Source organism: Bombyx mori, chromosome 28, assembly GCF_030269925.1.
Source record: "Bombyx mori chromosome 28, ASM3026992v2".
NCBI classification, from domain to species: Eukaryota; Metazoa; Arthropoda; class Insecta; order Lepidoptera; family Bombycidae; genus Bombyx; species Bombyx mori.
In genome coordinates, this window is record NC_085134.1 from 3,188,225 (window position 1) to 3,207,492 (window position 19,268).

The 19,268-nt window shown below is 36.0% G+C and overlaps 2 protein-coding genes across 4 annotated transcripts; one reads left to right on the forward strand and one right to left on the reverse strand.

Annotated features, from left to right (window-relative positions):
• The first annotated feature begins 3,913 nt into the window (after window positions 1–3,913).
• Jheh-lp3 (juvenile hormone epoxide hydrolase-like protein 3) lies at window positions 3,914–13,877 on the forward strand. Of its 2 annotated transcripts, NM_001166147.1 has the most exon segments (9): window positions 3,929–4,077; window positions 4,751–5,179; window positions 6,206–6,352; window positions 7,029–7,248; window positions 8,009–8,140; window positions 8,517–8,751; window positions 9,826–10,038; window positions 11,064–11,711; window positions 12,058–12,105. In NM_001166147.1, coding segments are annotated over 8 exon segments (1,914 nt in total). In that variant the 5' UTR covers window positions 3,929–4,053; the 3' UTR covers window positions 11,578–11,711; window positions 12,058–12,105.
• An 881-nt stretch (window positions 13,878–14,758) lies between these two features.
• LOC692836 (proteasome zeta subunit) lies at window positions 14,759–18,830 on the reverse strand. 2 transcript variants are annotated; one of them, XM_021352830.3, is made up of 6 exons: window positions 18,638–18,830; window positions 18,272–18,528; window positions 17,875–18,053; window positions 17,491–17,603; window positions 16,733–16,894; window positions 14,759–15,038 (listed from the first exon to the last, which is right to left on the reverse strand). In XM_021352830.3, the coding sequence occupies exons 2-6, from the start codon at window positions 18,526–18,528 to the stop codon at window positions 14,934–14,936; spliced, it is 816 nt and encodes a 271-aa protein (XP_021208505.1). In that variant the 5' UTR covers window positions 18,638–18,830; the 3' UTR covers window positions 14,759–14,933.
• Window positions 18,831–19,268: the final 438 nt, after the last annotated feature.

Consider the following 19,268-nt stretch of genomic DNA (forward strand, 5'->3'; position numbering starts at 1 on the left):
GCTAATCACCAATCACACTGGTTTGTGAGGAACGTCGACTTACACGACGATCTTGGCTTCGATTTGAATTAAGTAGGGATAAAAGAAGTTAGGTTAGTTTTAGTAGAGGGTTTTATTACTTTAGATTTAATATTACACGTGAACGATATAGAACTGGTACTTACAGCTCAGGAAGGTCGGTATATTTTTGATTGTTCAGTACGATAAACGGGCCCCTTACTAACAGACTATCTGCCGGGGAGCAGTAACGCATTACGGTTTGAAGCAAGAAACAAGAGCGCATTGCTCTCTCTCTCCTACAGTGTGATAGAGAGAATAGACCTGCACTGTGTCTGAGATATACGAAACTTAGCTCTCTCTCTTTCTTTTTTTTATTTTTTTTATTGCTTAGATGGATGGACGAGCTCACAGCCCTCCTGGTGTTAAGTGGTTACTGGAGCCCATAGACATCCACAACGTAAATGCGCCACCCACCTCGAGATATAAGTTCTAAGGTCTCAGTATAGTTACAACGGCTACCCCACCCTTCGAACCGAAACGCATTACTGCTTTACGGCGGAAATAGGCGGGGTGGTGGTACCTACCCGTGCGGACTCACAAAAGGTCCTACCACCAGTGAAAATCTTCTATCTTCACTAACCTATATCTCTAGCTCTCAACTTCCGTTCGCCTCGCCCGATCACACTTTTCGTAACGCTCACGTCACGCACTCACCAACTCACTCCCCAAGGCAAGCGCGCGTAAAGATGTTTTCCTTCAAAAACAATTACCGCTCAACCCTACGACCCAACCGACACGAGGAAAAAAATATTAAAAGAGCGAATATAATTGAAACCGAACGCCATTGGACCCGTAAGTTCAATTAAGCCGGCCTATTGCGGCATCCTATTGTGACAGTTTTCCATTCATTCAATTCATTTTCGAACACGCGTTTCACACCGATAATTCGTGTTCACATCTCGTTTCGTTTTGATTTAAATATGTGTTATTGCAAACGTTTATCCACCGAGATATTTCGATGGCCTTCTGCACGTGACTTTAGAACGTTTTTTGTTTTTTGTTTTTAACACACTTTAATTAGAAAGGAGGAGACTCTCAATTTCGGACGTGTGTTGTAGATTTGTGCACTGCAAATTTGTACTCAGAAATGTCATTACCTCCCATAATTGAGGCCGTCAGCGCAAAAGTGGCCTAACCCACTAATCATATTCGCGCTTATGTATTAATTTATTTAAAACATAATACATTTTAATGCAAAATCGGCCTATCCCTAGTTTCATCCATAGATAATAGTTGCCCTTATAAACATCATTTTAGCGCGTATTTTTTTTGCCTATGAAATTCTTCTTCTCAGTCGTTCACTCCTGGCGGAGTGGTCGTGGTTACGTAAGTCTTAATGTTTGGTTGCAGCTTTTGAGAGACTTCTCCGTCTTTCTCTATTTGTGGCGGTACGTGTACACTCAGTAAGGGAACACTTCGTAGATAACTTAACCAAGTCTGTCCACCTTGTGGATGATCGGCCGCGAGAGCGTTAACCGTCTACTCTTCCTTGAACCACTAAACGTTCCAATGAGCTTTCATTACGAATGATATGTCCACACATATTAAGGATTCGCAATTGCACAATCGACGAAAGCCTTTGTTTGATTTGGAGCTCTTTGAGGATGGATACATTAGTGCGGTGAGCAGTCCATTTTACCCTCAGCAAGCGTCTCCAGCACCACATCTCAAGGGCGTCAATCTTTTTACGACATTTTTGATGGATCGTCCACGTTTCTGCTCCATATAGGAAAATAGGAAATATTAAGCACCTCATCAAACGAACTTTGGTGTTTTTAGTTATGCGGCCATCTTTCCATATTTTTGTGAGCTTTTCCAGCCTATGAAATAAATAAAGGTAAATTTGAACCTCATTATCTCCATACTAACTGTGGTAAGCTTAGGCCACTTTTGCGCTGACGGCCTCACTTATGTGATAACTCAAACCGTAGACATCATTTGTTTCGAACAGACCAAGAAGGTTCTAGATAGCCCGCTGAGTTTCTCGCCGGATCTTTTTTTTTTGTTATTGCTTAGATGTGTGGACGAGCTCACAGCCCACCTGGTGTTAAGTGGTTACTGGAGCCCATAGACATCTACAGCGTAAATGCGCCACACACCTTGAGATATAAGTTCTAAGATCTCAGTATAGTTACAACGGCTGCCCCACCCTTCAAACCGAAACGCATTATTGCTTCACGGCAGAAATAGGCGGGGTGGTGGTACCTACCCGTGCGGACTCACAAGAGGTCCTACCACCAGTAAGAACCACCAGTCTTCTCAGTGCGTCGCGATTCCTATCCGGTAGTAGACTGCAAAGCACTGCTCTTGCTAGGGCTAGTGTTAGCTAATTCTCTCAAGTTGAGCCCGTGAGCTCACCTACCCTTATTAGGCTACCAGCAATAGGCAGAGAATAAAAAAGAAGGTTCTTGATCAACATGACTTTCTAATGGTAGTAACACGAACAAAGATTGCGGCCAACCAAAGCTAAGTCTAAGGTCAGATTCGTGTTTTCCATTGACCGCTGTGCTAAATGCCCAACTAGTGGTGGCACGTCTTGTGAGTCGGCATGGGTAGGTACCACCACCCAACCTATTTCTGCCGTGAAGCAGTAATGCGTTTCAGTTTGAAGGGTGGGGCAGCCGGTTACTGTAAAAACTGAAACTTTAGAACACAGGTCTTGAGGTGGGTGGCGGCATTTACGTTGTAGATGTCTATGGGCTCCACCAACCACATAACACCAGGTGGACGGTGAGCTCGTTCACCCATCTAAGTAATAAACAATAACAACTGATAACCGATTATTATCGGCTTAGACATGAGCTCGACTGTGTCCCACATTGTTGATGTCCATGGACGATAGCAACAACTCACCTTCAGATAGGCTATGCTTTTCAGCCATCAATACTAAAAAGAGAGAGAGAATACAATTATAGAAAGCCTTCATTATTATAGGACCTCATAATCCATTTCCAAGGTAAATCTACACCAACCGAGCAATATATATTTAATCCTTTTACTGCTGGGCTGATTTTCACAAATTTCGCAGACGCTGCTGAAAAAAAAAAAAAAACCTTAACTTAAAACTTTAAAATCAATGCTAAATTCTCAGCAAAATAATTTTAAATGATTATTAGAAATGTTTTTAAGTAATTATAAACGTTATACATGCGCGCACTAAGACATGTACATACAAGTCGATAATCAAACTGGACAATAGTCGGTATTCTGACGCTCCGCACTTTATACACATTAAAAGAGAGTCTATCCATCGACAGTTTGCGCTCAAAGGGTTAAAGTATTGTTACGCCGGTAAGAGTAGCGCCATCTATCGGCGAATAGCCGAACGAACATCGAAGGATCTAGAACGCTCGATAAGTACAACGCCATCTATTGCCAGATCGCGGAAACACGTCGAAAAAACTCGACTTGTGAGGAATGTTCTCGTCAATTCTAGGGATGTGGTATCGGCTATAAAAGGATTGCGGAGATGGCACGCAGTCAGTCACTAATCGGAAATACTCGAAGCGAAACAGCGAACGGATTACCTGAAGCGGAGCGGATGAAGCGAATTGAGAATTTTAAAGTGTTCTGTGTGTGTTCTAAGTGATTAATACAGTTTTAAATTGTACTTTGGTGGAACATTTATTTATCCCAAGCCCCACCGCGTAACAGTATTAAGGGGGGTAAGATAATCTTTAGAAAAAAAACAGTTATTGAGACATCGGTCTCATTCTAAGTCGATGGTTGCATTCACAAAAAAATATAATTAAATAAAAGATTATGCTGTATATTACGACACCTTTGCCTTTCCAGTTGGAAAAATAAAACTACTACTGCTATCTATGGTCTAGGCCAGAGAGCTATCCATCCATAAACCATAAAATATATATGACCATAGACAATGCTTAGAGATAACTCGCCGTTCTATATTTTTAAATTGATTTTCCAAGTAAAGTAGGAAAGAGTTTATCTTATTTTTTATATCCCGATTTACTAATAAATGTTGCGAAAATGAATTCCAACGAAAAAAATAAGGTGAGCGTCTGTGTATTATGGTCGATTTTATTTAAATGAAGTGATTCCGTATTAATGGTTCAATTTACAAAAAAAAAAGTATTATTCCTAAATTGAATAAACTCTAATTCTAGTAAGGTATAGTTTTTTCTTCTTTCTGGAGTTCGTCATTTTATTTTTACTTAAGTCGCTTTGTTATATCTGCTAAAAACATTAGAAACACTATCTATATACTAAAGACAATAAAATTAAATGTCAACTTAAATTTAAAAATTAAAATTGGATTGTTACATAAATTGTTAAAGACAACAAAATTAAATACTTACCTAAATTTATAAATTAATTGGATTGTTAAATTTTCTAATTCATCGTAAAATAATTCAATTAGAATTATTTTTTTTAGCCTAGGTATAATATACCACTACGATACAGAAGACCACTTTATACTTACTACTACCTTTTCATAAGCATTTTTCTATCTAATTATATAAAAATATTGTAAAATATTAAAATAATAAATTTTAAAAGAAGTAATTGCACCATCTCTAAATGTAATCTAGTTTAATAGGTATGATAGAAATAGTTTTAAAAAAAACTTACGTAGAAATAAACCATATCCATACAAATATTTAGTTATGTAATCAAAACGATTTTGCAAATAAATAAAAACCTAATTAATTCTGTTTAATTTCAGTCATTCAAATCATTTATTCTCATCACTGTCATACAAGTGCTCAGCGCATATTATCTGTATCGCTTTTTCTTCGTACCACCTGATATGCCAGCACTTGACACTGAACAATGGTGGGGCCCGTACCCTATGGACTTGGACCACGATAAATCAATAAGACCGCTAACGATAGAATTTTCTGATGTGATGATAAACGATCTACGCGAGCGACTTCTCCACCGAAGACCCCTACAGCCACCCTTAGAAAATGTTGGATTCACATACGGCTTCAACCCAAGATATTTAAACCAAATAATGGAGTATTGGCATAACAAATACAACTTTAAAGAGAGGGAACAGTTTTTGAACCAATACGATCACTTTGTAACCAATATCCAGGGTTTGGACATACATTTCATGCATATAAAACCTAAGAACATTGCTGGTCTTGAGGTAAGAAACCCAGCGGTTGAAAAGTAAGATTGTGAATGTGAGATGTTAAATATACCTTTTTCATTAATGTGTGACATTTAAATAGCCATCCATAATCTAAATTTTGACATGTAAAATTTGTATTTACTGGAAAACAAATCTCATAGACAATATAGCATGAACATTACCCACCCACCTTGATATATAAAGTTAAAAATATCAATATTGCTGGAACAGTTTTCAAAATACCTAAATAGTGCAATGGTTGTAATGCATGTGACCCTATATTTTCTTTTTAAAACAATTGACACATTTGATTTCATGTTCAGCTTCTTTAATATTCTTATTTATTTATTTGGGAAACAAACTGTAGAATATTACCAAATAGTATCTGCCCCTTCCAACACTACATGACGATCACGACCGCTCTGTCAAGAGTGATACGATTGAGAAGAAGAAGTATTCTTAATAGATAATATTATTATTGATAGATAAACAAAAACTAATAAGTTTTTACCGTTATCACAACACATGAGTAAATAGAGTAATGTTAATAAATGTTTTCATGAATTATAATGAATAATGTAATTTGACCTCAAGGAATAAGTATACTGAAGGAAGTGTGAAAGTAGCCCCGGTGATTGACAAATTAAAGAGTGGATGGTTAGCATGGTATGTACATGTGATATGTAGAGAGGAGATGTATGGATGGTAATGTAAGGTAAAGGGGGAAGAGATTGACTGAAGAAGACATGGATGGAGTGTGTGAACGATGATATGAGAGAGAGAGAGAGAAGTGAGTGTTGAGATGACTGCTGATAGTAGAGAATGAAATAGAAAAATTCACAGTGCCGACCCCACCTAGTGGGATAAGGTGGAGACAAAGAAGAATTAAATTTGACCTCAATCACTTAAACAGAATAGTTGAAAGGGCTACTCAATTTAAGAGAAATTACACTTGTGTGTACACCCCAAATTTTGCCACAATTTATTTGACATTTGACATGACACTGGGGGTGGTTAAGCAACTTTAATAATTTCTTTCAGGTGGTTCCTCTAATCATGCTGCATGGATGGCCCGGTTCATTCAGGGAATTCTATGATGTCATCCCATATTTAATGGCAGAACAGCCAGAACAAAAAATCGCTTTTGAAATCATCGTGCCAAGCTTACCCGGTTTTGGTTACTCACAGGTAAAGAATAATCAATACAGTGATTTATAATTTGCGTAGTTACTGGTGGTAGGACCCCTTGTGAGTCCGCGAGGGTAGGTACCACCACCCTACCTATTTCTGCTGTGAAGCAGTAATGCGTTTCGGTTTGAAGAGTGGGGCAGCCGTTGTAACTATACTTTAGACCTTAGAACTTATATTGTAAGGTGGGTGGCGCATTTACGTTGTAGATGTCTATGGGCTCCAGTGACCACTTAACACCAGGTGGACTGTGAGCTCGTCCATTTCGTCCACCACATTTTGTGAAGAAATATTTTAGGAAAACATCATGTCGAAAATCACATAGCTACAGTTAAACTTTTCTGAGACAGTGTTGATGAGTAACATCACATTTAACGTTACACATTCAAAAGCCACACAAGAGAAAATTTTTCATATTTCTAAAAATAAAAAATTCCTAGACCCTGCATACTGAGTATCTTCAATAAAAACTTCCAACAGGTCATCAAACCTGAACCTATGTACCTAGTAATTAAGACTACTAATTACCAATTTAAAAGGTGTGTTTCATTACAACACTCTGTAAGACTCAAGATCGAAAATCTCCCTCCGTAACCAGCCTTAATTCAGACCTTTTTATCAGAAAATAATAATGATTCAAATGAACATAAAATTGTAACACATTTGCTAATTTCAGGCCTCGGTGAGACCAGGTTTGGGTCCAGCTGAAATGGCGGTGATCATCAACAATCTCATGAAGAGGATCGGCCATGATAAATATTACATACAAGGTGGAGACCTAGGGCACACTGTTGGCTCCATCATTGCTACTGCATTCCCTGAAAACGTATTAGGATTTCACACAAATTTCCCAGTGCTTCTATCTCATAGAGCTGCTCTCTTATATATAACTTGTGGTGAGATTAATTATATTATTAGAAGTCTTTTCATATTGACGCCGAAAAATTCATGTTCCGTATGAAGCTGAAATACTTACTTGTATCTTGATCGATGAAAACTGTCAAAATGAAAAACGACTATTAACTGTATCGTTATTATTGTTTTTTGTTGGGTGTCCAAGAACATCAGCGGCATCGCCCGGGCTACCTGGTAGGGCCACCGTACCGCGGAGACCGGCGTCGTTGGTCGTCGACTATCGCCTCGACGACCCGTCGCCGCGTCGGTCGGGCGTCGTCGGGGTAGCGCCGCGTGTCTGGTTGTAGTGTTGACCGCGGGAACCCCCCTACTCTGACCGGGCTTTGACCCCGGACGGAGATCGGACGTCGGGTTTAAGAGCGTAGGGGAGTTGTTTAGTGCGGTAGGACTCTAAAAATTTCCTTAGGCCCGCGGTCTGCCCCCAACATCTGCAGATCGTCATGATAATAATAAAGTTTAAGATTTTTAAAATGAATACCCCTGTTGTATGGTTTGGCTGACAATTTTGAAATTTTGCTTTGCTTTCGCGGTAGGAAGCGGCTTGGCTCTGCCCCTGGCATTGCTGAAGTCCATGGGCGACGGTAACCACTCACCATCAGGTGGGCCGTAAGTTCGTCTGCCTATAAGGGCAATAAAAAAAAAACAAAAAAAAAAGTCTTGCCTGACATCACCTTCCTTGAAATAATATGCATTGTCCTAGATGATTATTGATATGGATTACTAAACTTAAAATTCTTTCAGGCTCTTTGATTCCATCTCTAATTGAAACGAAAGAATTGCAACCCCGCCTGTACCCGCTATCCGAGCACTGGTCTAGACTCATTGAGGAGTCAGGGTACATGCACATTCAAGCCACAAAACCCGAGACTGTCGGTAAGTACATTTAATAATCTCACAAAATGTACTCTAATTTACGAAACTCTCGAAGTTGTTTTTTTATTGCTTAGATGGGTGGACGAGCTCACAGCCCACCTGGTGTTAAGTGGTTACTGGAGCCCATAGACATCTACAACGTAAATGCGCCACCCACCTTGAGATATAAGTTCTAAGGTCTCAGTTTAGTTAGACCGGCTACCTCACTCTTCAAACCGAAACGCATTACTGCTTCACGGCAGAAATAGGCAGGGTGGTGGCACCTACCAGTGCGGACTCACAAGAGGTCCTACAACCAGTGAAGTATCTAATTCTTAAATATAGTACTCATCTGTTTCTGAAGAGCTATCCTATATTCCATACCATCTGTTGACAGGTGTGGGACTATCAGACTCGCCAGCAGGCCTAGCAGCCTACATTCTAGAAAAGTTTTCAACTTGGACAAATCCTGATAACAAGAAGGCCGGTGACGGAAACCTCTTGAAGAAGTTCTCTTTGAATCAGCTATTGGATAATCTGATGATATACTGGGCCACTAACACTGTCACAACCAGCATGAGGGTGTATGCTGAATCATTTAATGAAAAACAAAACTTTCTTATTTTCGACAGGTAAGTGTAATTTTCTTAAACTTCTTTTTAAATTCATTTTTATATGGAATCACCATTTTTTTTATATTTTGTGATGACCTGGCTACTGTAATATGATATACTCTTTACATATTAACATGTCAAATGTTAAGCAATTGAGGGAAGCAATCATGTTTCTAGGGGTATTGACTTAACACCAGATTGGGTCTTAAGTACCTTAAGTTTGTAAGTGTCTAATGGGCCCGGGTAACCACTTAACCGGGCCGTGAGATCGTCCACCCACCTAAGCAAAAAATAAAAGTAATACTCATATAATAACAAAAAAACATTACATCATAAATCCAAGGCACAAAGCAACACACATACCCTTGTAATGGAATAGTTCTAATTAAATTTTATGTTCACCCAAGCCTATTTATGTGTTTCAATTGATTGAGTGATTCTGAAGATCACCATGAATAAACAAAGTCAGGTTGAATCAATTAGAGGACTAATTTTGCATTCAGTATTGTTTGATTTCTGGTATATTGAAATTTCCTGCTTAGCTCAATATTGATTGATGAAGATAACCTTTATCCTAACCATCGATTTCTTACAGCAAAACTCATTACCCAAAACTATTGTTACATGTTCTTAACTTAAATATTTGAAATCCATAAGTCGAATATGAATATACTATTCACACTGTCAGTTACAGTTTTTTTAATAATGTTTTGTAGTTCTTTTTTATTTTTTATGGCTTATATGGGTGGACGAGCTCACAGCCCACCTGGTGTTAAGGGGTTACTGGAGCCCATAGACATCTACAGCGTAAATGCGCCACCCACCTTGAGACATAAGTTCTCAGGTCTCAGGTATAGTTACAACGGCTGCCCCACCCTTCAAACCGAAACGCATTACTGTTTCACGGCAGAATTAAGCAGGGTGGTGGTACCTACCCGCGCTGACTCTCAAGATGTCCTACCACCAGCAATAATATTCATTATTTATCAAGATTACACTGTATGTCTTCAGTAAGTCACTACATCACAATAGTTTGGTTTAAATGAAAAACATGCATTTGTATTAATAGTATTGTAATAATTTGAATTTCAGGATACCAACAAATGTTCCGACGTGGGGTATAAAATTCAAGTATGAACTGATGTACCAACCGGACACAGCATTAAGTTTCAAATACAAGAAGTACTTGCAGAGCACTGTGGTGGAGGACGGTGGTCACTTCGCTGCCATGGAATATCCTGAATTGATGGCCAAAGATATCATACAAGCTGTGATTAAATTTCAAAAATTTTGGAATTTCGAAAAGTGAGTGTTTAAATTATTGTCTTTTTTAATAATAACTAGCTGACCCGGCAGACTTCGTAGTACCTCAATCGATAAATAAAAGACCTAAACTTTTACATAAAATAACCTTAAAACAAACAAAAGGAAACAAAAGAAAATTGTTATTTTTATTTAATTTAGAGCATTTTCATATTTGTCTACCTTTTAAACCTTCTCTGGATTTCCACAAATAATTCAAGACCAAAATTAGCCAAATCGGTCCAGCCTTTGTCGAGTTTTAGCGAGACTAACGAACAGCAATTCATTTTTATATATATATAGATTATACGTTTTGTAAAACGTCACCTGGGTTAGTCCTCCTAACGGTTGTGTAGGGCTCGCATCGCGCTGGACGCCGACTGACCTGTCAGTCAGGCAGGTCATGTAAATTAGCAATTTTTTAAGGGATTTTATGACCTGGTAACTAAGACCTTTAAATCATGTTTTATTTTAATTGTTATTCTTATTTTTATGAAAAATGATAATATGCAGTGAAATGAAATGAAGATGATTAATATGAGATATTAAGCAACTGGGATGACATAGAAATGAATTGAGATGATATGGGATGAAATATAATCTCAGTAAAATGGTGGTCATTTACTGAGATTTTTTCAGTGGGCTTTTTGTAGGATCCCGAGAAATTACGTCCAGCCCTTTGTTTCATTTTCCCACATTTGTGCACTTTCACAGATATTAAACAGTTAGCCGCCATCCGCCTTGAAATATCAGTAGTGATATTTCAAGGCGGATGGCGGCTTCCTCGTTGTGTGCACACTCTGTAAACACTGTGACACTTATTATCAGGTAATCCGGGGGCTCGTTCGTTTGTTTATATGATTTTTTGGCAAAATAAATTTATTTATTAGAATAAATAGGTTTACAAAAAAACAATATCTGGAGAATGTTTAAAAGCTGCTAAGGAGCAATTCATTTCTGATTCCTTTAGCTTTTGAGTTTTTTTTTTTTAACTTTAAGCTGAAATATATTTACTTTTTAAATTCCAGACAAGAATCTAACGAAACGCCGCCTCTCCACGAGACCGCGAGAACAGTATACGAATTTACAGTTAAATCAATAAACGGACGCGACGTCAAGCTGTCAGATTACAAAGGGAACGTGCTGCTCATTGTCAATGTAGCCTCTCAGTGCGGCCTTACGGCCACCAACTATCAACAACTCAACGAGCTACACGAAAAGTACCACCAGAAAGGTCTACGTATACTGGCCTTCCCGTGCAACCAGTTCAACGGCCAAGAACCAGGTACAGCTAAGGACATTCTGAACTTCACAAAAGACAGAGGCGTTAAATTTGATCTGTTTGAAAAAGTCGATGTGAACGGTGACAACGCGCATCCGCTTTGGAAGTTTCTGAAGAAGGCGCAGAGCGGGACGATTGGTGATTTTATCAAGTGGAACTTTAGTAAGTTCGTAGTCGACAGAAACGGCGTGCCCGTCGAGAGATACGCGCCGCATGTCAATCCACTGGATCTGGAAAAGGATTTGGCCAAATATTGGTAATACAAATGTCGTTAGACATATTTTTTTTTTTTAATATAGCATTTTAATATGTGCCAAACATTATCTAATTAATATATTTTTGTGATCGAGTTCATGACAGCTTAAAAGCTAATAAACGTAATATATATTAAATCCGAAAATCGTCTTTTCGCATTAAAAGTGTACAATTTCTAAAAATATTCGAAATTGAGTTAATATGCGGAATCATTTGGTAGCCTTAGTATTTTTCTCATAAATACTGTCAAAAGAGCGTAGTTTCGTTTTTTTTTTTTTAGTTTACCTATAGTTTAACTACTATTAACAAAATTAATATGTACATAATTTTATCTTACTTTAAAAGACAGATATTGTAACTGGTAAAAACTAAAAAATAAATGTTACAAAGATGATTAATATTAAAAATATCATATGTTAAACCTTTAAAACACTCTCCTGTTAAATTTAGTAAGTTTTTAGATTAAACAGTTTTAATGCGAGAAGACGAAATATATCCCAAAAAGGAATTAATGTCATCCAAAGTTCTACCGGACTACCTATAGGGGGATCCAAATACCCCATAATGCCAGATGACACACATTCATTTGACATATTCATGTTTTGTGTAATAATTGCTCAGTATGTATTTATAGAGTGAAACAATTATAAGTTTTACTTATTAGTATTAATTAAGGATAACAATTACAAATAAAGATTAATTAAAATAGTAATCAAAAATTTGTTAAAATATTTTGCTTTAAATTGATAGGTTTTTGACCTGTTAAACAATATAATAAATTATTATATATATTTACTAACAATCACGCCACATTAACTGGTCCCGTGATAAGTTCGTAAAGAACTTGTGTTACAGGTACCAGATAACGGAAATAAATGTAAAATTTTTATTATACACCTACATAAATTTAATATACCTCCATAACCCTGGAAAAGACATTTATATTTATCATACAAATATCTTCCCTTGGCGGGATTCGAACCCGCGACCCCCGTATGTAGTGACCATGTCACTTACCACTACACCAGACGGCCGTTATATATATGTATAGTATCTACATGATAAGGATAAAATGAGATTTTTTGTCAAAAATGCATCATTAAGGACGTATGTGTTTGTGCAGGCTTTTTTTTTACTTAATAGTATATTCGAATTTTGATCGTTATCATAATGATGATAGTAAATATAGTATACACGTGCTTTTAAGGTTTTTGTTATATATAATTTATTTTTATTTTATTTGAGTCGACTATTATTAAAGCCGGCAATGTGACTTTTGGATAATTATTGGTAAATCAGAAAAACGAATTATTGACTTTGTATTCCATTGGCAGTCACAAAACTCTTCTGATCGACATCTTAGATAAATAACAGGTTAAGTATTAACCTTTATTTAATGCAGGTTTTGAATCGTATTCTTTGAAGGAGACGATTATATTCAAATCAATCTGTATTGAAATATCAATAAATTTTTTTTGTCCAAATGCACAGATTGCCACCTTTGATAATAGACGACTCATTTGTTTTATCTTGTCTCTGAGTTGTACTTGTTACCTTAAAATTTGTGTCAAACATCATAAGTCTTATTTAAATGTATACAATTGTTTTTTTAATAAATAATAATGGTGTACATGTCAATGGGAAATAAATGTAAAGCTGGTAACACATCTTGTCTGGTCTTAGTTTGAATCAATACTTTATGGTATTAAACATAGGGATAGTTTATGTACGTGAATAAAGCAAGCATTATAGTTATTTTTGGGTAGAAATTATTGTTTTATCGTAATTTTTTTAGCCAACTATTAACCATTTTACTGTTATTGACATTTTTTTCAGGATTAACATGTTTTTTCTTGTAAATGTTAATAAAGTACCAAAAAAAAACCAAATTTAATACAATCTTAAATATATGTTATTGTTATTGATACACAGAAACTGTTTGATTTTCAAACAAAAGCTAGTCTGTAATGTCTGCTCAGAAACATGTTTGCTTCGAAGATTGTCTTCATGGTTTGATTATTGACAAAACTTTAATTTTTGATATTATTTTCGAGCTAATCTTGTGTTAGATTTATTATTCATTACGACTGTAACACGATGTAATTATCGTGTTGGTAGGGCTGTGTTTATAAAGAAAATCAAGAATTATCAATTAACGTAAAACTGCATTTTTGCAATTAACATTTTAGTTTATAAGACTAAGTAGAGAAAAGCAATTATAAATAAGTAACATTTATTATTATAATAGCATAAAGATACAATCACATTAATGCAATTTTAAATAAACTTTAATAGTTCATAACAATATGGAGTTTAATTGAAAACATAAGAATCTTCCCCTTTTTGAAGTTGGCAAATAAAAATAGTATCCCGAAAAATCCTCAATCTCGAAATCAGTAAAAATGAAGATGCACCATTTCCAGCAGAACCACTATTATAAAAAAATAATTTAATAAAATGCGTGCTGTGTTACACTTTTAGAAAACAGCCCATTTATTTATTCTACTTTTGAGAAAGTCCAACCTGTTGGCTATATTTAAGTACCCAATAACCAACCTGACCTTACAAGTCCCTAAATATTTCCGAAATAACACAATACTTTTTCCTAAAAAGTTTTTACAAAACTTAACTACATAAAAAATAAAAGCGGCACATCTCTAACCGAGCCATAGATATTACACGACCAACATATTAAGACTTGTATCCATGGAGGACAGAACTAAGGAATACCAGCTTCTATAGGGACTATAGACTTCTTTTTTTATTTTATTGCTTAGATGGGTGGACGTGCTCGCAGCCCACCTGGTGTTTAGTGGTTACTGGAGCCCATAGACATCCACAACGTAAACGCGCCACCCACCTTGAGATACAATTTCTAAGGTCTCAAGTATAGTTACAACGGCTGCCCCACCCTTCAAACCGAAACCGAAATAGTAATTTACGTAAAAAGTATTTCTTTCCTTCTTAATTTAATATCCTACTCTAATAATCTATGGCGCTGTTCTTAATATCTTTCCACTTGCGACTGTGGCGCCACCTTAATTGGTTCCCTTTCAGTGAACACTTTAATACACAGAGATGATACTCCTTGCCTAAAATAACATTTAACAATAGAATTTCTACCAAAAACAATAACGAATAAATACTTCGATCTTTTATACGAAAATGTAAAATCAAATAAAATACTAAACCACAAAAACTCAAACTTTATTAGTTTTCTTTTTTTTAACATTCGTGTAACATTGACTTTATTTACTCTTGAAAGACTGTTTTTGAAATCAATTCTTTGTTGGTTATAAAAAACAAATTAACCCTCCTAAAAGCGTAAGTCTAGTTCGTTTACGATACCGACACGATAACACTAAACGGTCTGTTCGCGGCTTCCAAGTCTCAAACGCGAAAGTTCCTGTATGGTATTACGCGAACTCGTCTCGCTGCACTGTAGCTCTGGCATCCCGGCTATCATCTGTTCGAAACAATACATTGAAGGCTATTCGCAATGTGATTAACCCATAGACACAGCCCACTGAGTTTCTCGCCGTATCTTCTCAGGGGGTCGCGTTTCCGATCCAGTGGTAGATTCTGCGAAGCACTGCTCTTGCTAGGGTCAGTGTGACACACGTTAGGGCGAAGCTGAAATAGCCTCTCAAGGCTATCAGCATAGGTAAGAAAAAAAGCAATGTAACGGATCCCTTAGACGAGTGGCAGGACGTTTTGCGTGTCTGCGCGGGTAGGTATCACCACCCTGCCTATTTCTGCCGTGAAACGTACTGCGTTTGGAGGATCGGGCATTCGTTTTACTGTAAAAACTCAGACCTTAGAACTCATGTCTCAAGGTAGCTAGCGGTATTTATACTGTAGTTGTCTATGGACTCCAGTACCACTTAACACCAGGTGGGCCGTGAACTCAACAACAACAAACAAAATTAGACTGAACGAGCACAATAAATGTGGACTCCGGATTCACTGTACAACCCACTATAGGAGCTAAGTTTAGTAAGGAAATCAAATGGGAAAGGTCAGAACTGATACAGGTAATATGACTAAGGTTGAGTAGTCAGTCACTGAATACCATATCACGGATACCAGATTCTATAATATTCGATCGCACGCGTTGTCAACAACCGCTCTCCGCAAAAATAATGAGATCTCCGGTGAGATGATGACGGTAATGAAATAATTACAAAAATTTTAAATATGTTACATATTTTTATTAATAAACAGTAATACTCACTGTTCAACGCCCTCATCCTTGCGTGATATTTTAAAAAAACTGTGTCTAAATACAATACTAAAGTAAAATATTCACGAAACATTACCAATGAAATACTCAGTATAACTACATGATATAAATCAAACACATACAAGGCTGTCAATCTCAGATTGATGAAAATAAACAGTACATATAAAACAGTTTATAACTTTATCTCAATTTTCAATTCTATAATACAGAATAATAATTTTTGAGACTATTTGAGTGTGAACGATAGAAATTGTAAAATTATTTACTTTACGAACTGACAAAATCTGTATCTGTTTAATGAAAAGTATGAGAATGACAACAGTTACAATTCAAAAAATACTAATATTATATATAAAAAAGGATAATAATAAATATCATAATCAATAATACAATATCTTTACACAATTTTCTCAAAATATAACTCGATATACAAAAAAATTAGTTTTTATTAATAACTAAACAGTTAATGAAGGAAGTGTAGACATTAATTATTATAGTTCTAAAAGTTTATATGAAAAGTAGCACTGTCTGACTCAACACAGTTTTATTCATGTGTTCTGAATTATTATTTTGACATGATAAACATGAATTCATTATCCTTATAAAAAAACTATATCTGTAAATCAATATCTATTGATAAGTTAAGAGTAATACAGAAAATATCACAAGGTTTGGCCTTCTAACAGAGTTGATCTCTTTATTATTTGAGATAAATGCCCTACCTACTAATGAGCCAAAATACTTTATAGCTTTAGAATCCCAATTCCACTATCTTATTTTAAAGGGTGGTGTTTCTGGAAATTCCAAATAAATGTGAGATTTATAATAAGATATGATTAGTTATTTAGTGCCATATGTCTAATCTCCCTTCAAAAACTGCACACCAAACTACATTTTTAAGGTATGTCTTTGATAACCTCAGCAAGTTGTTCCCTTGTGAACATGTGGAACAATGATCCAGGAGTCATTGTCACTACTTCAACATTGTTCTCCGAGAGCTTTTCCTCCATGACCTGCTTCAGTATGGTGAGTGCAGACTTGATGGCCTCTTTGAGGGTCATCGACTTGTGATAAATCTCCTGGTATGAGAAATTATGATTAGTCTTATCCCAGTTTTTCAAATAGGTTTAAATAATAAAACCAAGAGCACTACATACTACTCACATTTATTAATTTTTTTTAAACACTAATAAATGCAAGCAGTGCATGTAATGATAGTTGAAAGACCAGTAACTAGACCTATTCCTCATTAGCTCTTAATTGAAAAGTCTTTAGTCTAAAAGTCTCAAGATTACCTAATATCATCAAAAAAATGTTAGTATAATAATCTTTTAGTTGACATATTGTCTTTTTGCTTTAAAAGTGTACAATTTCCAAAAATATTCCAGTATTTTTCTCATAAATACTGTCAAAAGAGCATAGTTTAGTTTTATGTTTTTTTTTAGTTTACCTATATTTTGACTACTATTAACAAAATTAATACATAATTTTATCTTACTTTAAAAGACAGTTAATGTATCTGGTAAAAAATAAAAAATAAATGTTGCAAAGATGATTAATATTAAAAATATCACTTGATAAACCTTTAAAACACTCTCCTGTAAAATTAGTAAGTTTTGAGATTATACAGTTTTAATGCGAGAAGACGATATTATGGAACATCCACTGTACTTACCTTCAAACTCTGCTGGGCACCTTCACTGCCAGAACCAATGGCCTTGGCATCATACTGCACAAATGTACCACTCGGGTCCATATGAAACAGTTGAGGGCCTTTCTCATCAATGCCTGTAATTGGATATGAAATATACATCATAATTATTTATAGAACTATTACTCTGATGAAATGCGATGGATGTGTTTTTTTTTTGCATTTACATTAATACTTTTACTTATATTTATAAACAAGCATTTACTCCTAAATTCTTATTTATTTAGCTATACACACTAGAATTTTTTATGGGCGTTATTTGAGCAAGAATTATATATGAAAGAAATATAATCACTCTTCTGATGTATATATAATTCTAAAAAACAAACAGCTCTAAATTACACATACCTGCAAACATAACAGCAACACCAAATGGCCGTGACATGGCTGTTCCGCTATCATCGTCACTGTCTCCAAACTGTATAGCTAAGTTGGAAACGGCCTGAGCACATGATTCTACACTCATACGCTCATTGTACACAAACCAGTGGTTTTGACATTCAACTCGGGCCCTTTCAACTAAGGTCCTGCAGAATTATATAAAAAAATTAGTGTCGCATATTTTTTTAACATTAATTTTTTTTTATTGCCCTTGTAGGCAGACGAGCATACGGCCCACCGGATGGTGAGTGGTTACCGTCGCCCATGGACTTCAGCAATGCCAGGGGCAGAGCCAAGCCGCTGCCTACCAGCATATACCTTCATATAAATAATCATAATACATTTTCAGTATTACGAGACCAACCTGGAGTCGGCCATTAGACCCGAAACGGCGCAAGCGATGTGTCGATCTACTTCAACAATCTTTTCGATGGTCGTGGGTTCCATCAAAGTTGAAGTTATCCTTTTTTCCACCGCCAAAACAACTCCCTCCGAAGTACAAATGCCAATTGCAGTGGAGCCAAGTTTGATAGCTTCTATGGCGTATTCCACCTGGAACAGCCTTCCTTCAGGGCTGAATGTGTTGACGCCGCGATCATACTCGGAACGTGTGAGAAACATCTGGGAAAATTGTGAAAAAACCACCGGTTGAAAGGTTAGCCGAAGTCGTGACAAAGCGATTTTGTTCATAATACGAATTTTCATTAAAAATGAATGATCTAAAACATACTTTACTATTAGGGTACTCTAGATGACACCACGATTCTAATAATGAGAATTCTTAGTCCAGGTTTTATCTTAATTTAATTTAATTTATATTCAGAGAAAATTGGAAACATAGAAAATAAAAACCAACTTTTACAAAACACTGTGTCAAATTTGTTTGAAACGTCTATTGAACAAGCAATGAAAACGCAGCCTATACAGCCGAATCTTAACTTACCCAAGCCAAAGCTATTTCTCTTGCGCAAAGGGTGAAATGGAATGTGACAAGGATAAAATGAGATGAAAAAACTACTCAAAATATAAACCCAAACTATTGAGATAATATATCACCTCACGCTTACGCCAAAAAAGTTAACATGATTCTTGTCAATTTGTTTTTCTTCGATTTTTTTATATTTTCTACGGTAAATTGAAAACTCAATAAATTTTTGTTTTAAAAACGAATCTTGAATTTGTATCTTCCACATTAGTGAAAGCTTCTTGTTTAAATTATAGTGTAACTTTGTTGCCAATAGAGTTTGCGATAGAGTTTATTTTGCATTCAATAAGTTTTAAATACTTTTATTGCATGCATAAGTGAAAACGAGGTGTCAGAGTACATGATCCAGCGTTTAATAATCATAACACGCGCACTT

Excerpts from the sequence above, each read along its gene's own strand:
- Jheh-lp3 (XM_062676694.1), top strand. The coding sequence starts at position 4,054 with ATGAATTCCAACGAAAAAAATAAG. Across the intron at positions 7,249-8,008 it reads TCTCTTATATATAACTTGTG|GCTCTTTGATTCCATCTCTA; the intron begins GTGAGATTAATT and ends AAATTCTTTCAG. Across the intron at positions 10,039-11,063 it reads AAATTTTGGAATTTCGAAAA|ACAAGAATCTAACGAAACGC; the intron begins GTGAGTGTTTAA and ends TTTAAATTCCAG.
- LOC692836 (XM_021352830.3), bottom strand. The coding sequence starts at position 18,528 with ATGTTTCTCACACGTTCCGAGTATGATCGCGGCGTCAACACATTCAGC. Across the intron at positions 18,054-18,271 it reads GGTCTAATGGCCGACTCCAG|GACCTTAGTTGAAAGGGCCC; the intron begins GTTGGTCTCGTA and ends ATAATTCTGCAG. Across the intron at positions 16,895-17,490 it reads GTGCCCAGCAGAGTTTGAAG|GAGATTTATCACAAGTCGAT; the intron begins GTAAGTACAGTG and ends TTCTCATACCAG.